Source organism: Anoplopoma fimbria, chromosome 17, assembly GCF_027596085.1.
Source record: "Anoplopoma fimbria isolate UVic2021 breed Golden Eagle Sablefish chromosome 17, Afim_UVic_2022, whole genome shotgun sequence".
In the NCBI taxonomy this organism is placed as follows: domain Eukaryota; kingdom Metazoa; phylum Chordata; class Actinopteri; order Perciformes; family Anoplopomatidae; genus Anoplopoma; species Anoplopoma fimbria.
The window spans coordinates 24,712,597-24,736,883 of record NC_072465.1 but is presented as its reverse complement, the minus strand read 5'-3'; the positions used below and the strand labels follow the sequence as shown (position 1 = coordinate 24,736,883).

Genomic DNA, 24,287 nt, shown 5'->3' with positions numbered 1-24,287 from the left:
TGAAAAAACAGAGAACATTCCAATCCTTCAGTCCATTTATCTTTGTTATGTCTTTATGCAAATAATTCATATTATATAAAGGTCAGTACTCAGGAAGTAGCACATTAAGGCTCAAGCACTAACTCCTGAGTTCATATTAAGTGCAGCTTATTATCAGATGCAGACTGTTTACAACATGATTGCAATGTTTTTTTCTGTGCTTTAGATTTGTATCAGAGCAATAAATGTAATAGTTTTGGTTCTATTGATACGCACTTAAAGTGAATGCTTAGACAAAAGTATCAAACCCTAACTTAACCGTAACACAATGATGATTTAGCCTATAGCCCCCTGATTGTAATATCTGCAAACTGGATCTTTTTGGCAACGTTCCTGGAAAAAACAACCATGCTGCATTATTTCTGTAAACGTATAGGTCATGTATCAGCCATAAGAGCACACTTCCTCTGTTTTCACTTGAGATTTAAATCAACCAGGAACTTTTTCTCTACTAAAATCATCATAAGTATAACTTTAAATTAAAAAAAGTGGACATGTTCATTTTGGAACAGACGATTTACACTTGACTTTTCTCTCTTTTTCAGGAATCATGTCTACTGTGATGCCTCAACAGCAGCCACCAAAGGAGGATGAAGGGGAGGAAGATGAGGAGCAAGGGGAAGAGTTCTCGTTTGGGGACAGTGCCGACGAGGAGAAACTCCAGGAGGACAGTAAAGGGATCACCTCGGACCCTGTTGGATCTGACCAGTCGTCAAAAAAGGAGGACAGAGAGACATCAGGCAGTGCCTCACAATCAGGCACAGACTGCGCTCAACCTCTTAGAACTCCGCCTCCTGCTGGACAGGAGGGCATCCTCACCAAGGATGTAGCTCCAATGTCTGCAGCAGGTAACACATTCTCTGGATGATAAAGTTATTTTTAAACTGGTACTGAATGTTGGTTGTTCACTTCTAAACTATAAAGCTCTGTGTCAGCTGTCCAGACCAATATTAAAGTGATAAACTTTGCTGGAAGGTGTAACGTTACTTACTTTACTAAAATAAATGGGACAATACTAAATGCTGTACAGAACTTAACCTTAAGTTATTTCTTAAAACTGATTGAAAAGATATTATTTAAAAACTAAATGAATTCCCACAAAACAGTAGAAATAATTAGTCTAATCTGTTATGTAATCCTTGGTATTAATGTTGTATTATTGTACATAGAATATTTTGTCTAATGTTTAAATCAAAATTACTGATGCATTGACCCGTAGCAATGGATAATATTTCACAAAAGTGATATGTAGAGTTTTGCATTCAAATTTGAATATCATAAGTTAGTACCTCATAACTATAGCTGCTAAATAAATGTAAAGAAAGGGATTCAACTACAATAAATATATTTGAAATGTAGTGGAATAAAAGTACAAGGTAGCTCAAAATGACAATATATCTATGATCCACACACGTTTTCTTTGGCCTCTCTGGCACATTGGGAAATACAGGGACATTTAATTAAAGTTCAATACATTAGTAAATGTACTAGTTTTTTTCCACCACTGCTAATGGATGTGGACTTTAACAGATTCACACCTTCTGGCTTAAATTAATTTAACTCCAACCATTTTTGCTTCAAGAGACAGAGGATAACGGTTGAAGTTGGTGTACTGTAACCAAACCCCCCCCCCCCGCTCCGTCCACTCAACATGTTTGCTGTCATCAAACTGCTGCCTCTCGGGCAAATCACTGAACCACTACCCAGTTCACTGTACAATAATCTGTCTTTGATAAACTGCCTCTAAGAGTTTACGTTTCTTCTTCAGTTAGTGAATCTGATCAGTTTCCCATAGCAACATGCTGTGTGAGTGACCCTAGCTGTAGTTTTAATATCTCCTTAACAGGATTTAATTTGTGCTTCAAGCGGACAGAGCAGAGTTAACTTTCCCCTTTAATTGGATGAATTTATGTAGATATAAGTATGATATATTTACTAGCTAGCTAATGTTGCCAAACAGTGCCTTGGTAATTACAAGCCTAGATAAAGATATCTAGGTCTTGGAGAAGTTCTGTTGGACAAAGTGAAGCAATTAATGCTTTATTAAAAAGCTTTTTTTATTACCAAGTCTTTGTTTAGTGGTCCACTAAGTGGGCTGTGGTGATGCGTAGGGGGATTCTGGGCGTTTATAATAATGTGTAGTGGAGGTCTGTTACTGTTATGTAATCTGCTGAGTCTGCTGAGATTCAGATCCCTCCCTCACCAGATGACCAGAGTTTACATGGTGCAATACAAAGGAAATCATTATGTTTATTGGTAATTCCCTTGTAGATACCTTTGCTGTGGAAATACAATACAACCATGCAAAATCATCATCGTTGCTACCTTATACCATCTGCTCAAGTATCTCAGACTAAGTGTCCTACGTGTAAGCAGGTGTGATGGAGTTTTTGACAGCAATGTTGTAGTTTTTTTTTAAGGTTTTGAGAAGCTCTACTGCATACAAGAAGTACGAGGGAATAAGTAATTACAACACAAAGTCACAGTCTTTCAAGCTGTCTTTCTAAAATATCTGACAAGCTTGCGTTTGTCATTTTTGAAACATGTGCTTCGTTCGCTTTGGAATAGTTTGTCTCATGGTTGCTGTTTTCTTCATTTTGACAGATGTTCCAGTTAATGAGTCACCCAGCGGGTAAGTTTCCTTCAATTCCTATTACAGTAAAGGGAAAAAAATGACTTAAGGGCGGGTGGAGAAGCTCAACATCACATCACATCAGCGTTATGTCATTATGCCGGAGATAATGTCATGCTTACACTCCATCCAAACACGCCACAGTGGGTATGAGATACTCTGATGTTATACCGCTTCTATTTGCACAACATTTAGATGCCAGATGGCATCAAGTGGTAATGTCAAGTATAGTGATGTTGCTGATACAATCCTTGGGGGAAATCAAAGGATTGCAAAATTTCCTGATGATGCAACAGTAAAACATGGTGAGCCGTGCTTGTACTCCGTAATGCAGTGTCAAGAAGAATTTGATTTACAAGGTGGTCACCTAATTTTTTTTGTTACCCTAGTGATAAGGATAACAACAGTTGCTCCTCTTTGCTCAAGTTTTGAGTTAGCCACCAAGATTTCTGCTTCCACCCCCGTACAGTCAGTGGAGGTTAATAGAAGGTCATTTGTTATGCTCAAAACACTGAATAATGACATTCTCTTTCTGGAAATATGAAATCTTTCTCACTGCAAACATTTTGGCTTTTCATTGCCAGAGATAGACAGACTAATAACATTGATAGCTAGGTTCAATTCAGTCTCCCTATAAGCCTTTCCAGTGAGTTAGTGTTTACACATACAGGGGGAATATCAACTGGGACACCCAAATTAAATGCAGTCTTAATTAATGCTATTAATTGTGCGTCTCTTGCTATAGCATGTGAAAATGGCTTCCTTGAAAAACAGTGTGTGTATTATCAACCCGGGTATAATGTTTCTGTAAAGACATGCTTATGTTGAGTCTTTCTTTTCTCAGGACACGGTGAGCGTGTATGACTGTGTGAGTAGCAGCTCTATCATTTCTGGGTAATTTTGCTGCACGACTTATAGTGGGACAAATTGCACTTTTATCCTTCTTATACCTCACTAAATTCCCAGCACAGGTCTGCCTGCCTTCAACCTGAGCAGAGGTCTAATCAGCCAGAATAACTGCAATCACCTGAGAGGGTGTGCAGTGCAAAGACTGTATATAGAAATAGGACGTAGTCATTGTGACGTCACCCATTGGTCTGTTGTTTTGAAGCCTCCAGAAGCAACGTGGAGACGCCGTATACTGCTCTGGTGTGGTTGCGACCTGCCAATCACAAGGTAGCCCCGCCCTAATGCATACTCCGCTTTATGGTCTATTTGACTCTAAATGGAACCATAATTTACTAAATGGACATCATGCTGTATTGAAGAAGACTTTAAACTATAGATTGAGACCATAAACTCATATTTACAATGTTTACTGAGTTAATAAATTCAGCCAGAAGTAGGGTCATTTTCTCATAGACTTCTATACAATCAGACTTCTTTTTGCAACCAGAGGAGTCGTCCCCTGATGGCCAGTAGAGATAATTCAAGTTTAAGACACTTCCGCATTGGCTTCATTCTTCAGAACCGAGGTTGCCGCCTGGTGCAAAGCTTTAAAAAGGAGAATACCCTAAAATGAAAACCCTTTTCACATAAAACTTACAAACTTCCTGGAGACATCTTATTATTTATGGGTGAAATGACTAAAACTTATGGAATTTAACAATAAGAGTCCAACATCAACATATGGAAACATTAAATTTGATTATCTAAAGCTTTATTATTATTCAGCCAAGAGATTTTGTATTTGATTGTGTGTGTGGCAGAATAAAGCTCTGTCTGTCATGACAGTAGTGCTGTACTGAAGGACTTTCTTTTGCAATGGTGACTCTTTTTACAGCCGTCTGACGGCAGCAGGTGTCTGTTCCATCTGCAGTCTCTAACTGGATTAATGTTGCACACTGTTAAGTTACAATTACGAAGGGCAGATCCGCTGGTTTAATTTGTGCAACCAGCATCAGGCTGTTGATAGAATAACCACAGAGCTTCGTGCTTATGTGTAAATCAAACATGTTGTTTTGATACACTATTCTACACAGTTTCTGCACATCAACAGTTTCAGAAACTGTCGGTGCTTCCTGACAGGGAGAGCTCCTATAATGCTCTAATAATTATCTTTCTGATCCCAACCTGTGCCCAAGCGTGCCAAGGGAGCCTGGCCATGGAATTACCAAAAGTGCGTTTGGCAAGATCCCGACGCACTTGGCAAGGCGAACATGACGGCACACTGGCCGCGCCGCTGGGTTCACAAGTCACAGAGGATCAGAAACCACTGACTTGTGGAGGTAAAGAGATAAAAATCAAACGCTCTCTGCAGAGAAAGTACTGACAGCTGCTGACAGACGGATGGACATCTGAAACAGGAAGTCCCATGAATAACATGATAAATTAAACACCACACAGGCCGTGGTAATCATCCAGTTGTTTGTTTTTCTTCCTTCTTCTTTTCAGTTTTTTCAGTTTTGACCAGCTGCTAAGACTATAAGAGACCATCTTGATCACACCAGCCGTGACACAACATCCGGCTAGAGGCTTAACGTTTATTTCTTTCTACCCGCGTACTTCCTGTGCCCTTGCTTGACCACTTCCACCTTTGAGCTTTCCATTCATTTTGATCTCTTGCTGACCTTCGACCCTTTGCTAAGGAACCGCCCATGGAACGCAGACTGGCCAATCACAGCGTGGCATCGGCCAGCTCCAACCAGGGTCCGGCAACTTTGGAACAGTCATGGTTGAACATAATGTAATAGTGATACTTATTACCCAGAGGGTTTGAAGGATATATATACAGTACCAGTCAAAAGTTTGGACACACCTTCTCATTCAACTACTTTGAAGAATCTAAAATATAAAACATATTCTGGTTTGTTGAGCATTTGTTTGTTTACCACATAATTCCATATGTGTTCCTTCATAGTTTGGATGTCTTCAATATTAATCTACAATGTAGAAAAAAATAAAAATAAAGAAAAACCATTGAATGAGAAGGTGTGTCCAAACTTTTGACTGGTACTGTATATATATATACACATATATATATGTATACATTTCTAAAACCTTAGGAGCTAACATTAGCAGGGTAAATTAGTGCATCATTAACTAGCATTAGCAGTTCTGTGCTACGCTAGAAGGGAAACTGAATGTCCACACATGCTGAGTTAGCTTTTAAATGACCAACCAGCTTTACAAAAACAGTGGTGTTCCTTAACTTCAAGACGACAGTTTGCTTCAAGGCCTCAGCACAGTGAAGGATAATGTGATAGTTTATTGATTAGTTGAAAGCAACTTCTCTTTTTGCCTGCAACCATCCACGGGGAGGTCGGCAGCCAAAGTCACCTACAGAACAGCGGCCCTGGAGCTGACGGACAGTTAGTTTCTGCAAAGGCTCCTTTAGTTTGCTTGAACCGAGGCTCTAATGCCTGTGTTTCAAATAGTCCCAGCCCTTTAAAACAAATGAAATAAACACTAAAATAAAGTTTATGTCTGTAAAGCTTATACCACCTTCATACAGGGGAAGCACATTAACATCCAAACTGCTTGAAGCACCAGATAGCGATAACCAAACTAAAGTAGTTCAGAGACAAGTGAAATTATGAAAGTACTGTTCACGTTTTTTAGCACTTTCATTGCTTGTTAAAAGTTATGACTTTAAACTTAATGTTCTAAGCTAAAACAAACCCTAAAAACATATTTTTTGGTTAGGATTTAATCAGAATCCTTCCTCTCTAGCCATGCAGGGGCCCTGATTTTGGTGATGCCCACCACCTGTGCTTCTGCTGTAGGAAGTGTGCTCAGAAACCTCTACTGTACTTCCCACTTCCTGTGGGCTTTCCTGTGCTGAAAAGAGGGGCCTTTATTTGTGCACAGGTGTGAGTGGTGTGTGTGTGTACAGTGCATGAATGCATGTGTGTTTGTGTGTGTGTGTGGAGTGGAGTCACAGTGAGGTCTTGTCAATTTCTCATGCAGGGGGAGATTTCTGCTGAGTGCACATTTCCACTTCGCTTTAGTCAATAGCCTGACTTTTTAAAGAAAAGCTATCAATAGCACTTTCCACCATCAAGGTGTTAAGACTGTCAGCACATCCACTAGATCTGTCAGCAGTTTTAGAATAATATTGCCAAAATTACTTTGCGATTGTTATTGCAGAAAATATATATATTTTTCTTCTTAACTCTGCAATGACAGCACATCAGCTCGTTACAGCTCTTAAGCTCAAGGCAGCATTTCTCTCCTGTGGGTTTTATGTGCACTGCCGGTGTTTGATGCCAGCGTTGACTTCTCACTTTTTTTTACCCCTTGACAGATAGTTTTCATTAAACGCATTGCACTGAACGTCGGCAATGAAAAAAGATTAACACAAAGGATACCATGACAACGTGGCATTTGAGCGTCTGTATTAAGTGCACGGAGCTCTCACCGTAGAAACCATATAACTTAACCTCAACTGCTTTTTTTGTCTCGCCACAAAGTTACTTTTTCTTTGTTTATTTTTTTGAATTCACCTTTTAGCCCTTTTTGCAGCCTTGAGGAACTTTAGACTTTTGCCCTTGTGAAAAGAAAAACTCCTCATTTAATGGTTACAGCACACATTTCTTTTTCACAGACCCTCCTCACCTTGTCGAACTCGCCTCAGTTGCAAGGTTGATACTGTAAAATAAGACAAAACAAATATAATGATAAGCCACGAACCAAATACCTCAAGAGCTATTTAATTAACAGTCTGTCATGTACAGGATGACTTTGGGCGGTAACAACCGGGGTGCATCGTGGGAATGGTTGTTGTTTACGGAGGAGATTTATGACCTGAGGACAAATAGAGCTCCATCAGTATGTATGGTCAGCGCAACACTTGTGCCGTTATAAAGAACAGCTATGCTCAGGAGAGACCGGGGGAGGGGGGGTGAAGCAGGTGGAGCTGTTGCAGGTTGTGCTTCCCTGGCACAGTAGCTGAAGGGGAATGGAGACAGATGGAGGTGTGAGATTTGCATTCAGGCAGCTTCTCCTTTAGGCCGCGCTCTGCCCCCAGGCTATGTCATTTGCATTGAAAAATGATTCCTGCTTCTCTCCTTGAGCTGTATGACTCACTAGGGCTTATAGGCACAGATGAGTTGTGAAGGGGGGGACAAAGATATATGCCTGGATCGATAGCTACACAGCTCAAATCACTCACGGCCGACACGAATGCGTACAGTCGAGGCAAGACAAGCTGTGTACATATATATATCGCCATTGTTCCGGCTCCGGTCTTTTTCCACACAAGCAATTTTAACGACAAGAGATCAAGTTTATCGTGAGGAATGTGTTGACAAATCGCTCTTTATTTTGTTTTTCATGTGGGCGGAGATCATTTTTGTTCTTTAGATTGAGACGAATGATCCGGCTTCATAGAGAATGCAGCAGAGTAATACTTTACAGTCTTTTGCAGCGTGACACCGCCGCAGCACCAAATGCCTACTATCAGGAGCTTTAATGTGACACGTTGACAGGACATTACATCTACTGCCAGATATGTGGTGCACACCAGGGAGAGCGTGGCACAAACTCAGTCAGACCTAGGACTTCATTCATATAAAGTGTATTATGTTTAGGGCTGCAATTTACGAGTATTTACATTGTCGATTAATCTGTTGATTATTTAACCAATTCATTGATAAGTTGTTTGGTCTATAATACTCCAGAAAATGGTTAAAAATGTGGATCAGTATTTCCCAAAGCCCAAGATGACTTTTCTCAAATGTTTTGTTTTGACCACAACTCAAAGATATTCAGTTTACTGTCATAGAGGAGCAAAGACACCAAAAAATATTGCAGAATTTTGACTTTTTTTTTTCTTTTAGAAATTGAATCAAACCGCTTTTAAAATAGTTTGCAATTCATTTAAAATTGATAAATTGTTGCATCTCTACCAATGTTTAGAATGCTATATGTACTTATTCACGTGCATCGTTATATACACACATACATTTTTAATTCCCCTTAATTTTGGACTGGATTGGAGTTTTCGTGCTTTGCTGAAATAGCTTTTTTATCATATCCATTTTTCTGTGATTCACTGCTTAAATCATGCTCTTGTAGTGAATCTCACCTTTTAGTATTCTGTGTACACAGATGCTACAAACTGCCTACTGTTATTTAGTTTGTCACCGTCTGCTCTGGGCATGCTTTCCTTTCATTCTGACTCATAATACACTGTTCACCTGGTGCTGCACTATACGAGAAAAGATAATGGTTTGCGGGATGCTTGAATACAGATACTCTTCTCTCATCGCCACTGTAGTGTAAAGTAAGAGCCTGCAAAGCTGCCGCCTCAACACCTCCAAGTTTTATGGCATTTTGTACACATTATTTCTCCTGCATGTCTTGTTTATCTTGAAGCTGCCCATCACTCTTGAGTAGCTGCCGCTGGCATTGCGGGCCTTGCTGAGGTGTTTAGCAGAGGGACAGATTTAATTAGTGTAGATGGGACTCTCCTACACGCTGGATCCTGTCATATTATCAGTCATGTGGGGGAGGACAGCGCTCACTGGCAGCATCAACCATGTGATAGCTTATACCAACAACACTTTCCCCTGTGATGTCAGAGTCTGTTTTTAATAGCTGGTTCGGGGCATGTTTTCATTCAAAAGCCGGCGGTGATTATGGTAAGCCGCAGGCGTGACAGGTAATGATTTATGATAGTGGCGGCTGTGGCGTGGTGGAGAGCAAGGTAGTTCTCCAATCAGAGGGGTCGGTGGTTCGATACCCGGCTTCGGCAGACACTTAACCCCAAGTTGCTCCCGAAGGCTTGCCATCGGTGTGGACTGGATGTTGCATGAATGTTAGTTAGAGTCTGATGGTGGCACCTTGCATGGTAGCCTGTCATCAGTGTGTGAATGGGTGAATGATATGTAATATACTACTGATTGTAAGTCGCTTTGGATAAAAGCGTCTGCTAAATGACTGTAATGTAATGATTTGACGCTGCTCAGGGGCAAGTGAAGTAACTCAAGTAACTCAAGCAGTGGGCGTGATTGTATTTCTTCTTTACACAAGCGGCCTTACAAAAGTTCTTGTGAGTAAATAGATCAGCAACTTATCCCGCAGCTGGAGCTGTCATTATTAACACAGCTTATTAAGAAAAAGTGTCAGAAAATGTTGTGTCCTGATGGAAGCCACTCTGTTATTCTGAATATTTTACAATTTTTCAGTTCCGCTAAAAGGTCTTGTCTATGCGGAACATTTTCATAACCAAAAGCCCTGTGATGCCAACATATAAAGAATAAAAAAAGAAAGAAAGAAAGCACTCAAAGAGCCCATACTGTGCCTCTGCCAATGCTAGACAATTATAGAAATGTGTTATTTGGTGATAAAAAAAACTCCACAGCTTCATTAAATGCCACGCAATCATGGACTTCATTTTCGGGATACTTTTCATTCAGTTAAGCAGTACTCCATGTGAAAATTGTGAAAAGTAAAATATAAAAAATAAAAAGGCCTATATTACAATACTGAGTAATTCTGTGAAAAATCTTTGATCCACACTGTGTAAAGTGCCCACTTGTTCAAATGAACTTGCCAGAAGTGGTCTAGTTCTTTAGCCCATGTCCTCACTTTCCGCCAAATTTCATTGGAATATGTTTGCTTTTTGCTAACTATGAAATAAACAGACAAACAAGAGGGTGATAAACTACTGTTTACTGGCTGGAGGTAACAAACCACAGCTGCCCATGTGGAAAAATAGTGTTCCTTCTAAAAATACATGACAACAGCAAGATGTGTTCTGTCAGACTTTAGGGAGTGTGCATGTGCATGCTTGGATAGCAAAGAACTATTTTGACCCCCACCTCCATCCACTCTGCCTCCCCTTCCTCCTCCTAATGAGGCACATAGCACTCAGTGTTAGTTTAAGTGTGCTAATATTTTGGGAACCTTCCAGGGCCTCGGCAGCAGAGCCCAGTACCTCAGCTCCTCGAGTGGGAGAGGAGCTCCAGGAGCTTCCTGTGGTGCCCCCGGCTGTGGAGACATCGACTGATTCAGGAGACCAGAGCGAAGAAATCGCCAAGAAAAGCTCCGGCGCCTCTGAAGGTACGGAACACAATTACATTTACAGGGAAGTGCACCGTATATTGTAGATCAAGGGTTCAATTTTCAGAGCGAAAGGATGAAATTTAAGCTTGCGTTGGGATTCAGGTTCATTCCACCTTTTTTATTACAGTTTTCACATCACGGACAGATCTGTTAGAAAACCTACTGGGCCTCCTAGACCTGCGTAAACAGCACCCTGCTCCACACCATAATGACACTGACGATATAAATTGTGAACCACTATTTTGTTAGCACTGCACATTGTATCCCTTGACCTTGATCAAAGGTGGCAAGAACACCATATTACCGGCCTACGGACATCTTATGGTTCATTGATTTCTACAGAGAAGGAGTTCAGACACACACACACACACACACACACACACACACACACACACACACACACACACACACACACGTATAGACCCATCCGTTTACACAAATACGTAACCACACTCTATTCAAACACAAACCAACACAATACGCCTCGGCTCACACACGCACATATTCTCTGGCATGATGTGATTTGGACGCAGACATGACATGAATCCAATTAATTCAGGATGAGGATCAATAGAGAGCCATTTCCATGAGGGAAAATTGCTTTTGGATTTGGACTCAGTCAGCAGTGCAGCCGTTATTTGAAGGTGGCTCAGAAATGAGAGATGTAAAGGAGCCCTGCAATGCTGCGCGACATTTTTTTTATGTCCCACTCTTCTGATGTATTTTCACACATCAGGCCTCCGCTGTCATTTTGAACGTGTACTGTATATTTAAACTAACGGAATAATGCAATTATATTAAACCTCTCTCCTAGATATCTAATTATAATACAGAAAGTGGAAAAGCAAGCTACAGCATTTGTATTGATCTTTATGAGAAATCTACTGCAATGCTCTGTTGGGTTTTTTAAATTTGGTACTTTTTTTTACTTTGTTTTCTCATAACACAAATATTTTGCATATGGATTAACCTGCTGTGGAAGGCAAAATGTTTATTGTGTAGAAAGACTTTGGCAAAATCTAGTTTATATGGATCGTTATGAATAATTAAGTATTTCCTGTTTGTAAAAGCAATCACGTCCCTTCACTCGTCGAATGTGGTCGTTGCACATTTTGATGTAATTATCTGACACTGATATCAAATGCTGTTTTTTAGTAGTTTTATTTGTAATGGCAGTGATTGTTCTGATTGCCTGCAGTGTCATTGTGAACCTCGGATGAGTTTATTGCAGTGTCACTGTGTCGCTGTAGAGAAAAGTTAAATAAAAGTAAGAAAAAAACACGGAGAGGAACTTCTAGTTTACCGCGTTGGAAATAACAAGCCGCGTTCCCAAGAGGCCCAGTCACTTTGCAGATATGCTGATAGTCGTCAGGCTGATAGCCCAAATCCAGTTGTTTTCTTCTCTGTTCTGAATCCTCTCTGAATGCACCAGCTCAGGCGAAGTGAGCGATATATAAAGAACATTTGTGTAGCTAATCCTCTTTTGTAGGAAAAAAAAAACTCAGCTGCTCTTTGTTCATCTCCTGGATCGTATCCAAGGTTATTTTAGAAAATTTTAGACTGCACCCCCATGACAGAATACACACATCTCCAATCAGATTAATTGAAAAACAGTGATTGCTGCTGTTTCGAGGGGCTTAGGAGAAAAGTGCTACAGACAAATCACAGTTTAAAACCAAATCAATAAAGCTCACTGAGCTAAATTAGGCTGAAACACTCTCAAAGCAGTTAATGACAAATCCTGCCGAGCGTGGAGACGGAACGGGTCAATAGCTCAAACAAACTGGATACAATCGTGTTGCGTCACGGACAAAAGGCATTATGGGGATGTGCGCAAGCGATGTGTCAGATCTCCCTGAGGACTTAGACCTTTAAATGCAAATTATACAATAAGTATGTAAATATTGAAAAGATGTGTAAAGTCCTAACCGGAGGGCTGGAAGATGTGGCCTCTTTTTATCTATTCTGCTGCGCCAAAAGGTTTCAGGCGATGTGGTTTGGAGCTGTTCTTTGTGTGTGTATGGTGCAACTATCAAACAGAAAGGGAGATAAAAGATAGAACGCAGCACTCTTTTTCTATTTAAATCACAGTGTTTGTTTACTTTGATGCTACTGGTTTTCCGGTTCCAGCTCTCTCTGTGGCTCAAGCTGAACCGCAGCAGACGGAGGAGGTTTCAGAGGTGATCTACGATGATGTTCCAAGTGAGGAGCCCATCTCTCCGGATGAAGGTGAGCACCTGCGACAGATCCGTGTGTGTGTGTGTGTGTGTGGTTAGTGACGTCCGTCCTATCATGCATCTTGATGTGGAGCTACGTTTGTGTGTTTAAGCAGATATGATCTACGAGGACGTTCAGAGAGACAGCGGTCCCCGGGACGCAGACAATGGATGGAGCTCCAGTGAGTTTGAAAGCTATGATGAACAGTCCGATAACGAGACCAAACATCCAGCACGGAGCAAGGTAGTATTAGCGAGCGGGTGTTTAGTTTATCTCACACAAATTCACGTCCTCTTGTTTATTCCACATGACCAGCCGGGTTTGTTTTTCGGTTCGTTTCAAGCACTTAAAAAAAACAAGAATCAAAGAGAATATTTCATCTCCTGCTCCTCTTGCAGTTGTCTTTATTAATGTATAGAACTGGAAGTAAACTATAAAGAACATGAAAAATGTATAACAGAGCGTCTAGGCCTTAAACTTTCATTGTCGAATGAAAGTAAACAAGAGGCATTTTCTGTTTGAAAAGCCTCAGATCTCCCCTCTTCTCTGCCAAGGATGCTGTTCATCAGTGTTTCTGCAGCACGGCCACACAGTGTCGGTCTTCCACATGATGGCACTGTGTTCACATTCACATCGGGCTGCGTTTCCATTTACGCCTGGCCAGCCTTTAACGTGCATGCACCTATGCAGGCATTGTGGAAAATTTCAAGTCACAGTGATAGAAAACTATTCTGCTGAGTTGAATCATTATTAATGTATAGTTCCATACCTGCCTCTACATATTTTTACATATTGAAGGTGTTTATGCATGGATACGATATCCGTTGTAATCCAAGAGGATCCTGAGTTAAATCAATGCTTTGAGAAACGAGGGACGCTGAGAAGGGGTAAGAAGAAAAAAGGTTGTTGCATTGGGACTGAAAATAAGTTGCTCGGGTAATTACAGGAAGACATGTGTGCTGTTAAAAATCACCCATAGTTCACTTGGCATTGCTCGTCCCAGGCCGCTGAACAAAAGGGAGGATTCAGCCGCACTGGTTGAACAATTAATGAAGAAACCTCGGCTATTAGGGCCATTTGGCGAGCACATCCTTCATCCAAAAACACACCGTTTTTTAATTAGTCTCGCCCGATTAATTTTAACCAAGTGTACCTGAAGCTCTCTCTTGTTCAGTTTACTGCTTAATTCGAGGAACCTGGGAAAGCTGTGACAGAGTTTGCTTCTTTAATAAATGCCTTTTAACTGCCTAAATGGCCCATCCTTCTATAAATCACTGTCCATTAGCCTCATAACCCGTCTGAACAAAAGCAGTGCTCCGAGCCTTCACTCTCTGTGCTTGTAATTAATTCCCAATGTTGCGTAGCTTGTTTTTTGCCTTGATCACTTTGCATCCGTTTCCCCTTTTTTTCCTATTTCCTCTCCCCTACTTTTTCCTCCTCTCGTCGCCTCTTTGTGGTCTAAACGCAACCTACCCCGCCTCGCCTCTGTGCACCGCCCATCCCCATCCAACACCTGTAGCTCACTCCCGAAGTGTGTCGGCTGAGGGAACGCTGTGCCAGGACCAAACGCGAACTGGCCATGAGGCTGTCTGGCAAACACAACTATGACATCAAGGTATATCTCCAGCAGCGAGTTAAAAAAACAACAAAAAAACATAGCTATATCACACTGTTTTCTTCTTCTCAGAGCTCCAATCACTCTTCTAGATGTTTGTCAATAGGATTGATGATGACCCAGAGCTGAAATATGCTGTGTTGTACGCACAGCTGACTCAAAGGCTTAGCTGACTCACTGCACCATCCTTTCCAAGCTTTCCTCTGGACTGTGGCTTTGCTTTGAGACTCTCTGTCAGTCTCTCTCTCTCTCTCTCTCTCTCTCTCTTTCTCTTTCCCTTGCCTGGTTTAACATCCAGACGCATTTATGGGACACATGAATAATTAAATAATATTCTGCGCATTTACTTCCATAAACACCAGTGCAACTTTTCCCAACCAATTAATGACCTACTTTCCTGAAGTAGCAGCATTTAAAAATACTACCACCCTGTGTGTATTCTCGGGGTCTGAGGGTTCCTCTGTGGTGCTCGGGGTGGAGTTTGTGGTCATCTGAATTCTTATCCCCCCCCACACACACACTGAGCGTTGCAGCTCTGATGTGGAGCTCACTCTGTTACCATAATGTGTGGATGACATGCTCACAGGCTCCCTGATTAGAGGCTGCACAGCGACCCACGGGGAGTCCCAGATGGTGAGATTCATGATGAGCCCGCCGAGCGCCACTTCTCTCCGGCTCCCTCCAGAGGAGCTCCGTGGGTTACAGAGTCTCCACAGCGTGGCTCTTTCCTCGCACTCTAACGCTCTCCTTCGTTGTTTTTTTTTCTGTCTGCTCCTTCCATCCAGGTTCAGCAGCTCATGAAGGCGGCGAGAAGCGGAACGAAGGATGGGCTTGAAAAGACCAAGATTGCAGTCATGCGCAAAGTTTCCTTCCTGCAGAGAAAAGATCAACTGGGTAATTTAGGAATGTGTGGAAACTTTGTCTTTTTTTTAGATGAAAGTTATACTTTTTTTTTTTTAAATTATGGGTATTGGTTATGAAGCCTAGTTTTGAACTCCTTAGAGTTGACTCTTTGAATTATTTGCTGATGTGCAAAGCAAGGAAATCCAAAGCAGTGTTTGAGGCAGATCGAGTAGAAGGTCCTACTTTTTTTATAATACAAATCCCTTCAAGAAGAAAATAAAAGCGCTGTGGAAAAGAGAAAGATCTCACTCAATGTAGCTATAATAAATAAAACAGACAGGCTTTCTCAGTTTTAAGACAGACGATGTGGTCGAGTAACGTTTTTCTTTTTTTAGTGTGCGGAAGAGAAGGATGAAGCAACTCATGCAGCCCAATATAGGTTGTGTTATAGGAACCCCTGGCTGACAATAGAGAGAGATTACCATCCATTAATGGAGTATCGAGCAGCTCCATAAACCATAGACAGCAGACCCACGCCTCAAACAAATCTCTGTGCCATCACAAAGAGGTAAAGAGGCCAGTGCTGCTATTTTTAGGTGTTGATCGAGGGAAATCTGCACGGCATTATATTTCTTTTCCACCAATCCTCTGTTATCATTCCAAAGTCTTTAATTGGAACGGTGGAAGCTTTTGGTCTCAGTGTCTTTATGGTAACGGGTGAAGTGGGGATTTTTTTTTTCTTCTTTTTTGAGACTGCCGAGTGTCTTTGTGCCAATGCGGGGCTGAGAATGTGTTGGATCATGTTTTTGCAGACACACTTCTGTGTGCTTCCTATACTCCTACAGAGATACAGTATTGTTTTGAAAGTTTTTTCCTTTTTTTTTTTTTTTTCTCGGAAGGTCTCTTTGTCTCTTTCTCATTCTCTCTCTCTTTCACTCCTTTCTCCATAACTCTCACTCTCTCGCTCTCACCTCTTTTTCAGAGGGTATAGAAATGTCTTCATATTTTCGAGGTAATAAACTTAGTGTGTCGCAATGTGTCTTCAGCTGCAGTGAGATTTGAAAGATGCCTTTCTGTTTTTCCCTCCCTGTCTTATTCTATCAAACACACAGACACACAAACACAAAAAAACACACACACACACACACACACACACACACACACACACACACACACACACACACACACACACACACACACACACACACGCACACACACACTTTCTCCTTGTAACCTTTCTGCATGTTTCTCCTTTATGTCTGTATTCCTGCAGAAGAGGAGGATGATGCGGGATACCTGGATGTGGCCGTGTCGGAAATGAAGCATCCTCCTCCCCAGCTGAGCCCCATGCCAGAGGGGCTGACCAGCCACCAGGTGCACCTGAGAACTATTTATAATAATAATAATAATCCATAGTGTCCTTAATTAAAACAGACAATACAATAAAACGCAGTATTAAAATGCGCTAATACATTTCATTTTATGTTTATTTGGAATGGACAAATACAATATACAGAGAGAATTGCACAACAGGTTTCCACAACGATTAAAGTTACTGCTTATGTCCAATGCCTGTCCCTAGAAGGGCCCTACATGGAAATGCATAAACAGCTTATTCATATCAAAATGGCAGGAAACAGCAATCTGTAAATGCATGCAAACTGGCAGAGCAGGTGAACACCCTGACATTTACAAACATTTGCCTAGATGTACAGCATTGTGAACGTTTAGGAAGCGACCTCATGCTGTCGTTAGAGGCCATGTTAAATATATGGCTGTTGCTTTTCCTATAAAAGTGGGCAGCATATAGTGGTGAAAAAATGCTTTAAATATATCTATCTTCACTGTAACACGAACACATGTATGCTACGAGCAAGCATATTAGCTTTTGACATTTCTTGTTATTTTATGAATGAATGTAACCTAAATATGCATGAATATGTACTGTACTCAACATCTATCAACATCATCTAACGCCACTTATGGGAACCTATGGTGTACCCAACCTTACTCTAGGGTTTATGACTGTACTGTAATTTCCCAGTCTTTTGTTATTCAGTATTCCTACATATATATATATATTTATGCTCTATTTTCTTTATACTATTTGGAAAAAGCATTGTTTATTATAACAGTAGGTTTAAATGACTTCACGTCACAGGAAACCCAATGATTCAGAACTCCGATGGAGGCCTTGTTCAAACAGACCTGCTTCTCTTTTCCTCCTTTTCCTCCTTTGACAAGCATGTGATTATAGCGCAATCCATCACCCTACGCAGTGCTTAACTGAAAGCATGCAGCACACTGCAGCCCCATCATGTCCTCTTAGTGCTAGATTTCCTGACTGGTCTGTTGTCTGTGCAGGTTGTCAGACGCCATATCCTCGGGTCCATCATCCAGAGCGAGCGGAGCTACCTGGAATCTCTCAGGAGGATCTTGCAGGTGAGCTGTTCAGTCCCCGTTGTCCTCCTCTGCCACATGCAATATCTTCACCATTTAGCCGTTATGAATTACACCGAAAAGAGAAGCGGTGATATCCATCAAATTACCGAGGTGTCTCAGCATAAATAATCCTGATAAAAACAGCCCTCCTCATTTCTGTGGTGCTGTGCTGATGCTAAGAGAGAGAAAGAGCGTCAGGCTGGCGCAGGATGGGGTTCAACTTCTCTTCTTTTATCTCGCTTTTTAGTTGGGGGGAAAAAGGAGACTTGTTATCTCCTCATCACAGAAAAATAAGAGGAACCTACTGAAATGAAATCAGCAGCAATCAATGGCTTCTTTATGCACTGCCAAAAATCTTTCACTGTTAAGATGAAATGAGCTACCTTTGTTGACGAGTGCCATGATTGCGTGCGCTACTTTGGGAGGTTTAGCATTTTTGAAATCTTTCATGTAATTCAGAGAGTCCAGCCAAGTGGTAAACGCAGTGTCTCCAGACAGATTACATAAAAAGGAATGAAAGTCCACAAGCAAAGCAAGGATAATGAGACACTGAGGTTTGTCATTATTGCCGTAAAACAGACCGCACAGCTCATGTTGCTATCCATGTTCCTTCTGTCAATTATTTATTTGTACAGATACAGTAAGACTTGCAAAACCTCAACCAAAAAAAGACAACAGCCATTGTTTGATCAGATTCATTTGATGGTGTTAAATAGTGTTTTCATCTCCCATGTTTGGCTTGCTGACAATATCTATACTTCACCATGTTCAGATTCAAAGAAGAAGTCATGTTTACTGGCTGGCTTCCACAAAGAATAATGTCCACATGGAACACATCTCTGTAAGCCATGCTAACATTCTCATGATTTCTGACTGAAGAATCAATCGAGACTGCTGCATGTTGCATCTGCAACTCTGCCGGAAACTGCTTTCTTCACCATTACTATTCTTGCTTTTATGATTACTAGTCACCTTGAGATCTGAACATGTTTGCTAGTGGCAAATGCTGTTTTGGGGGTGAATCTTTTGGATTGATGTGCTTCCAGGCACCACGACTTCATGTCTTCATTTTCTTTGATTCGTAGGATGTTTGTCTGCTACCCCTCCGTTGTCTATTTATGCTGCTGAAAAGAAGAGATGCTTAAGGACGGTGGACTGCTGATTCATTTTCAGCACCCGCCCCCACACACGTACATCAACAACAATAAAAACCCAATTTTCTCTCTCAATCTCCCCAGGAATACCAGAGACCATTGATGGAGGCTGATCCACGCATCCTCAGCCCGAGAAAGATCCGGCCTATATTTTACCGAATGAGGGAGATCACACAATGCCACTCCATGTTTCAGATTGCGTTGGCGTCCCGGGTGGCCGAGTGGGACAGCAGTGAGAAAATAGGAGACTTATTTGTTGCCTCGGTTAGTGTACATGCATGTGCATGTTTTTTGGTATGTATCTTCATGTTTGTGAAACAGAAATGCCAACTGGAGACTTATTTACTGCATCATATATATATATATATATATATATATGTCTGTGTGTGTGTGTGCATTCTTTGTTTATTCCTCTCTATCATGCTATCAAATCATGCAAAACCTTGCATTCTGGGTAAAAGGAACTCAATTTTACTCTGGTAGCAGCGATTGTGTTATACAGTTTGAAAGAAATGCCAGAGTTATAATGAGCTACAGGCTTTAGGATGAGCAAACAGGGATAGTTTACCCCAAACATGCAATCAATTACAGTTGTGATGAATATCTCCACTGCATCCAACGCTCTCTGGGATACGTGTTTACACATTTTGGCAGTGTGCTATAGTGTTCAGTGTGAGTTTTCCCGGTAGTATCTGGACCGTGTTCATACAAAAGGTCCGCTCATTATGTGCCCATTAGAGGTGCTGATTCGACCCTCTCCTCCTTTGCTGGCCATTACTGGGCTGTGACAGTAATACCCCTACACCTACCATCAAGTGAGACTACATTGGAAGGAGACAGAGCTGAGACTGTGCACTACTTATTACGCTGCCACTTCTTCATAGGCCAATGTATCTGTACCTGTGCGTGATATCGTGCAGTAATATCAGAGTGGCAGGATGCAAAGCAAAGAGTGTTATTTCCTTCATGTGATTTGATAATTCCCCACCACTCCTCAAACTGCCACCATCAGCTGCCTGGTGTGAGTTTAATTGAGGAGAGAGAATAAATGTCTACTGCACAACAAACAACACCCCCACCCCCCCGCACCACACACACTCTCTCACACTCCACCACTTCATTCCTCTTTGTCCAACCTCTTAAATGGCTCGTGAAGGGTGTTGCGGTAACTGGGACGGTAAACAAACCAATTTTTTTAAGTACTATACTTATATATCCATTTTCTTGCCTTTCTCTTTACATTGAAATTACCCTCGGGTCACCCCGCAAACAGGATGGTTAGCCAAAACATTGAAGATATGTCAGAAGAAATTACATGGCTGCTTTTGTGGGATGTTGGTTTTAAAGACAAAATGATGAAACATGGCAGAGCAGCAGACTTTCTTATTGTGGGGCTGTTGTTACTAATTCAGATTAAAAAAAAATATGCTTGTTTCTGTTTTTGCAGTTCTCCAAGTCCATGGTGCTGGATGTATACAGTGAATACGTGAACAACTTCACCAATGCCATGGCTTTGATAAAGAAGGCGTGCATGTCCAAACCAGCCTTTCTGGAATTCTTAAAGGTGAGTTTTAGCCCACGAGCACAAGTTTTTATGTGTTTTTCTTTTTCATCTTGATTTTTAAATCAAAGTAACCCAATTGTCTTGTATCGCCTTTTTTTTGCTGCTGTGTTGTCTTGTTTGTTGTAGTGTTCCGCATATTCTGAAGATAGCAAAGCCCCAAAGCTAAAGGCTTAAATAATACATACTTACTCAGGTCTACAAAAGAGACAAATAATTCAGATTGTTAAAAGTTTGTTTCATACACAAAAGATTACAAATATTTACAATGAGTTCGTGGATTGTTCAGTGTAAAGGTGATTTAGCAAAATTGTGTTGTCTACCATGTAGTTTTTTTCTTACATTGGCAATTATATTAAGCACTATATTCCCCACTGTGCTAGTTAAACTCTGGAAGAGTCCAAGATTGTCCAGGAAATGTCCTGTATCCAGGTTATAAAATCATGATTTTTCTCAGGATATGACAATTACTGGTATGTATTTTTAGGCACAAAAATCATCAGATGAATGAATTCCATACAAGCTGTTTCACAAACAACATCAGGACATTGCAACACTTTTGGGTAATTTGGCCGTTATGTGAAATGGAAATGAGAGATTTGACAACTTTCCACTACCAGACAAGATCTGTTGTACCGTTTACTTAATGTTTCAGATATTAATTAGTGATCATGAGCGAGGCAAAATAATGCCAGAGAGCATGGAGAGTGCCATGGAATTATTCAAATGTGCTGAGTTTAACTATTCCCTGTGCGCTCAGCATTCATGCATGCGTATGACCTGGATCATTGAGCTGTAATGCTGATTCACAGAACCAGATCCCACAGCTGACAGCCCTGCATGTTGCTTTAGATAACATGTTCCCTCTTTTCCTTGTTGAAAGGTTCTTCTTTCTCTTCTGCCGACTGTTGCAGCTCTCACCGGCAATTTGAAGACAAACCAAATAATAAATCTGCTAGACACAGACGAAAAAAACAAAAAAAAAACACTGAATCAATGACAGACTTCATTATGTTGTTTTTAAAATATTGTTGAGGACACTGACTGCATGCACATGACCAAAAGCACACAACGCAGAATAACAAGGGTAGGGATCATTAAATTCATTGTTTGAATACAGTTTGCAGAAAAGTAGAGGATTGAGAGCTGCATTTGCAGAAAAGCATCTCGGTGAGTTCAGGGTAAATCTGTTGTTTTTTGACAGAATAAAAAGAAGTTAGCAAATTGATTTTCATTCTCTGGATAAATGTTCACTGTTTTATTTATTTTCTTTTGTACACTGAAAGAGAATATTGAAACCGCAAATCAGACCGAGAAAAACTCACAATCCCATCAGGTTATTAGAAGGTAGTGGTATTAGAAGCCGTCTGGTGTAGCGTAGCGAGGAGGCGGCTGGTGCTTTGATGGCCGGACTCATTATTGAACCTGCTGGAGGAGTCATGGGCTTAATCTAGTTCCCATCAGCTATGGAGGGAAGTGACCACTTGACAGGTCCAGTGACGCATCCAGCCCTGCCCATTTCACCCTGTTTTTGACATCAAAAGTAGGTGTCAAGGGTTTTAACCTAAAATTTGCATAAAAGGTAGAGTTCCATCTGGTCCAGCATACCGGTAAATGCTGATATGGTTGCTTGGCAACTCCGTATGGCGAGTGACTTAGCCAGAAATATATTTTACAGACCAAAGTAGAATGTTTATGATTCATGTATCCGAACTAAATATATGTCTATTGCATTGGAAGTTGTACAGTAACAGTTGGTCAGTAAATATTGTATAAAACAGTAACTAACAAATCCAATCGGTTTTCTGTTTTGATAAAAAAAAATTGAAATCACAACCTGCTCTTTTTCGCACAGGTTTTGCCCACTAATGGGATAAAGCTTGACCAAGCTACTCTGCAGAGCAGCACACTCAAATGTGCAGTGCCTGCTCAGTCAGTCAGCAATAATCCTTTCCAATGGTACTAGAATCCACTTTCATTCAGTAACTGAAAGAAAAACATGACATTAAGGGAAACCACCTCTCTAACTTCTTCTTTTCCGTGCTGCTCCACCTGCAGAGGGGCAGCTGATGCTTACTGTGAGGATGCCACTGTCAGCGTTCAGGAGGCTCGTGGTTGTTTGGGCTGCGGGTTACTTACCTCAGATGCTCAACAGACAGCGGGTGGCACGACAGAGATGCCAACCTTCTTATTTGAACCTTCATTGCTGATGTAGCAAACTCCAGCTCACTCTCTCCGGAGGACATTAGAGGGAGAGGTGTGTTAGAGAAGAGATTTGCAGCAGAGGTATTTACGTGTCCAAAATGATTGGACTCAGCCTCAAATAGATCTGTGGAAAACCTGAAGGACGCCAAGAACAGTCAGCCCGATCAAAAAAACGTGAGCCTGAACATGCCCAAACAAAGAGAGAACCCCAACACTGGCAGCAGCATGATCCACCACCAGTTGGCAACAGTAGCAGTAATCTCCCCTGCACCTCACATATCACTCGTACAACCAGATCAGAGCTGATAGCTAGTCCACTCTTATCAATTTGCCTCAGACATATTGACACACAGAGCCAAGATAATACAACGGGACCCTACATCACCTGGTGGTTGTCAGTTCCACCTCCCCAACTAACCCCAAGCTGTTGGGCGGCATCTGGCTGGCTACATCTGCATTTCCCAGCTTCCTTCATGGAGAAACATTGGCAGCATGTAGTTCCTAATAAGTTTGGCAAAGACCTGTTTCTCCTGGCTGTTTCTTCTACTTGGTAGTGTGGCTTAATAGTGTGAGCAATGGTTTAATATATCAGTTAAAATGATCCCGCTCTTGGTCAAGGCTCCAGTGGCAGGTTTTTGGCAGTTTGGTATTTCCTATTGGTGATTATTACGGACAAGACATCTCTATCAACTGAGACATTTCAGGTCACGTCCTAAGAGTTCAGACAGCTGAACTCCTGCTGCATTGATATGATCTCAGGCAGGGTTATGGTTTGGTACACTGTCTGTGTTAGACAGGTTTGACTGAACATGACTGCCCTCCAAAAGAGAGATAGAGGGTTTCTCCTTTAACGCCCTCTCACCCACAACTGCCTCTCTAACCGACACTACTCAACCATCTACAAAAGTATGAAGTCGGGGAGAGCTCATCTCTTTTTACATCTTGACCTGGTCAAGTGTGGTGTAGATATATATATTTTATTATGTGTCTGTCCAGTTACAGAACATGGGATCGTGAAGATAAAAATTGGATCTTTGATATCACAGCCTTCCTACCCTCTTCTGTGATAAGATTCTTTGGTGGCTGCTGACCACTTGTGTCTCCTTCTAGTGATTGTGTAAAAGGTGTCTTTCTAGGTTGGCGTTTGCAATGTAGCTTCCAAATGGCTTCCTCGTGAGGCGAAAAAGAGAAATTTGCATGAAATCTTTTGTTGTCCATCAAAAACAGTAGTCTTTGATCAAGATGTGAGATAAATACACAAATGGCTGTCATAGAACTTCGGAGACCAAAGACCAGCTCACAATCCTACAACGTGAATGCTGCATAAACCAATTGATTGGAATACAACGTGAATTGATGCAGATTACACTGGAAACCTTTCTTTCTCCCATCTCCCTCAGAGTGACATGCAAAGAACTTGAAATGGATTTTATTACGCAGTTTATAGGCAATTCTAAGTCTATTGACCAGTGAGAATTTGTCTTTGTCTGTTGAGCTTTGTGTAAAATTCAGTCAAGCTGTTCCTCGTGGCTCCCGACAGGTGGAGACCTTTAATCTTTGGATCATGCC

General features: G+C 41.3%; 1 protein-coding gene across 2 annotated transcripts in view; it reads left to right on the top strand.

The window, feature by feature from the left end:
* Positions 1–24,287, top strand: part of arhgef10la (Rho guanine nucleotide exchange factor (GEF) 10-like a) — a 108,442-nt gene that overhangs the window by 9,181 nt on the left and 74,974 nt on the right. For both annotated transcript variants that reach the window (XM_054617083.1, XM_054617082.1), the window contains exons 2-11: positions 585–887; positions 2,644–2,671; positions 10,530–10,678; positions 12,812–12,910; positions 13,014–13,141; positions 15,299–15,407; positions 16,630–16,730; positions 17,721–17,798; positions 19,037–19,216; positions 20,400–20,516. In XM_054617083.1, coding sequence (XP_054473058.1) covers positions 590–887; positions 2,644–2,671; positions 10,530–10,678; positions 12,812–12,910; positions 13,014–13,141; positions 15,299–15,407; positions 16,630–16,730; positions 17,721–17,798; positions 19,037–19,216; positions 20,400–20,516 — 1,287 coding nt within the window. In that variant the 5' untranslated portion in view covers positions 585–589. The remainder of the gene's footprint in view (positions 1–584; positions 888–2,643; positions 2,672–10,529; positions 10,679–12,811; positions 12,911–13,013; positions 13,142–15,298; positions 15,408–16,629; positions 16,731–17,720; positions 17,799–19,036; positions 19,217–20,399; positions 20,517–24,287) is intronic.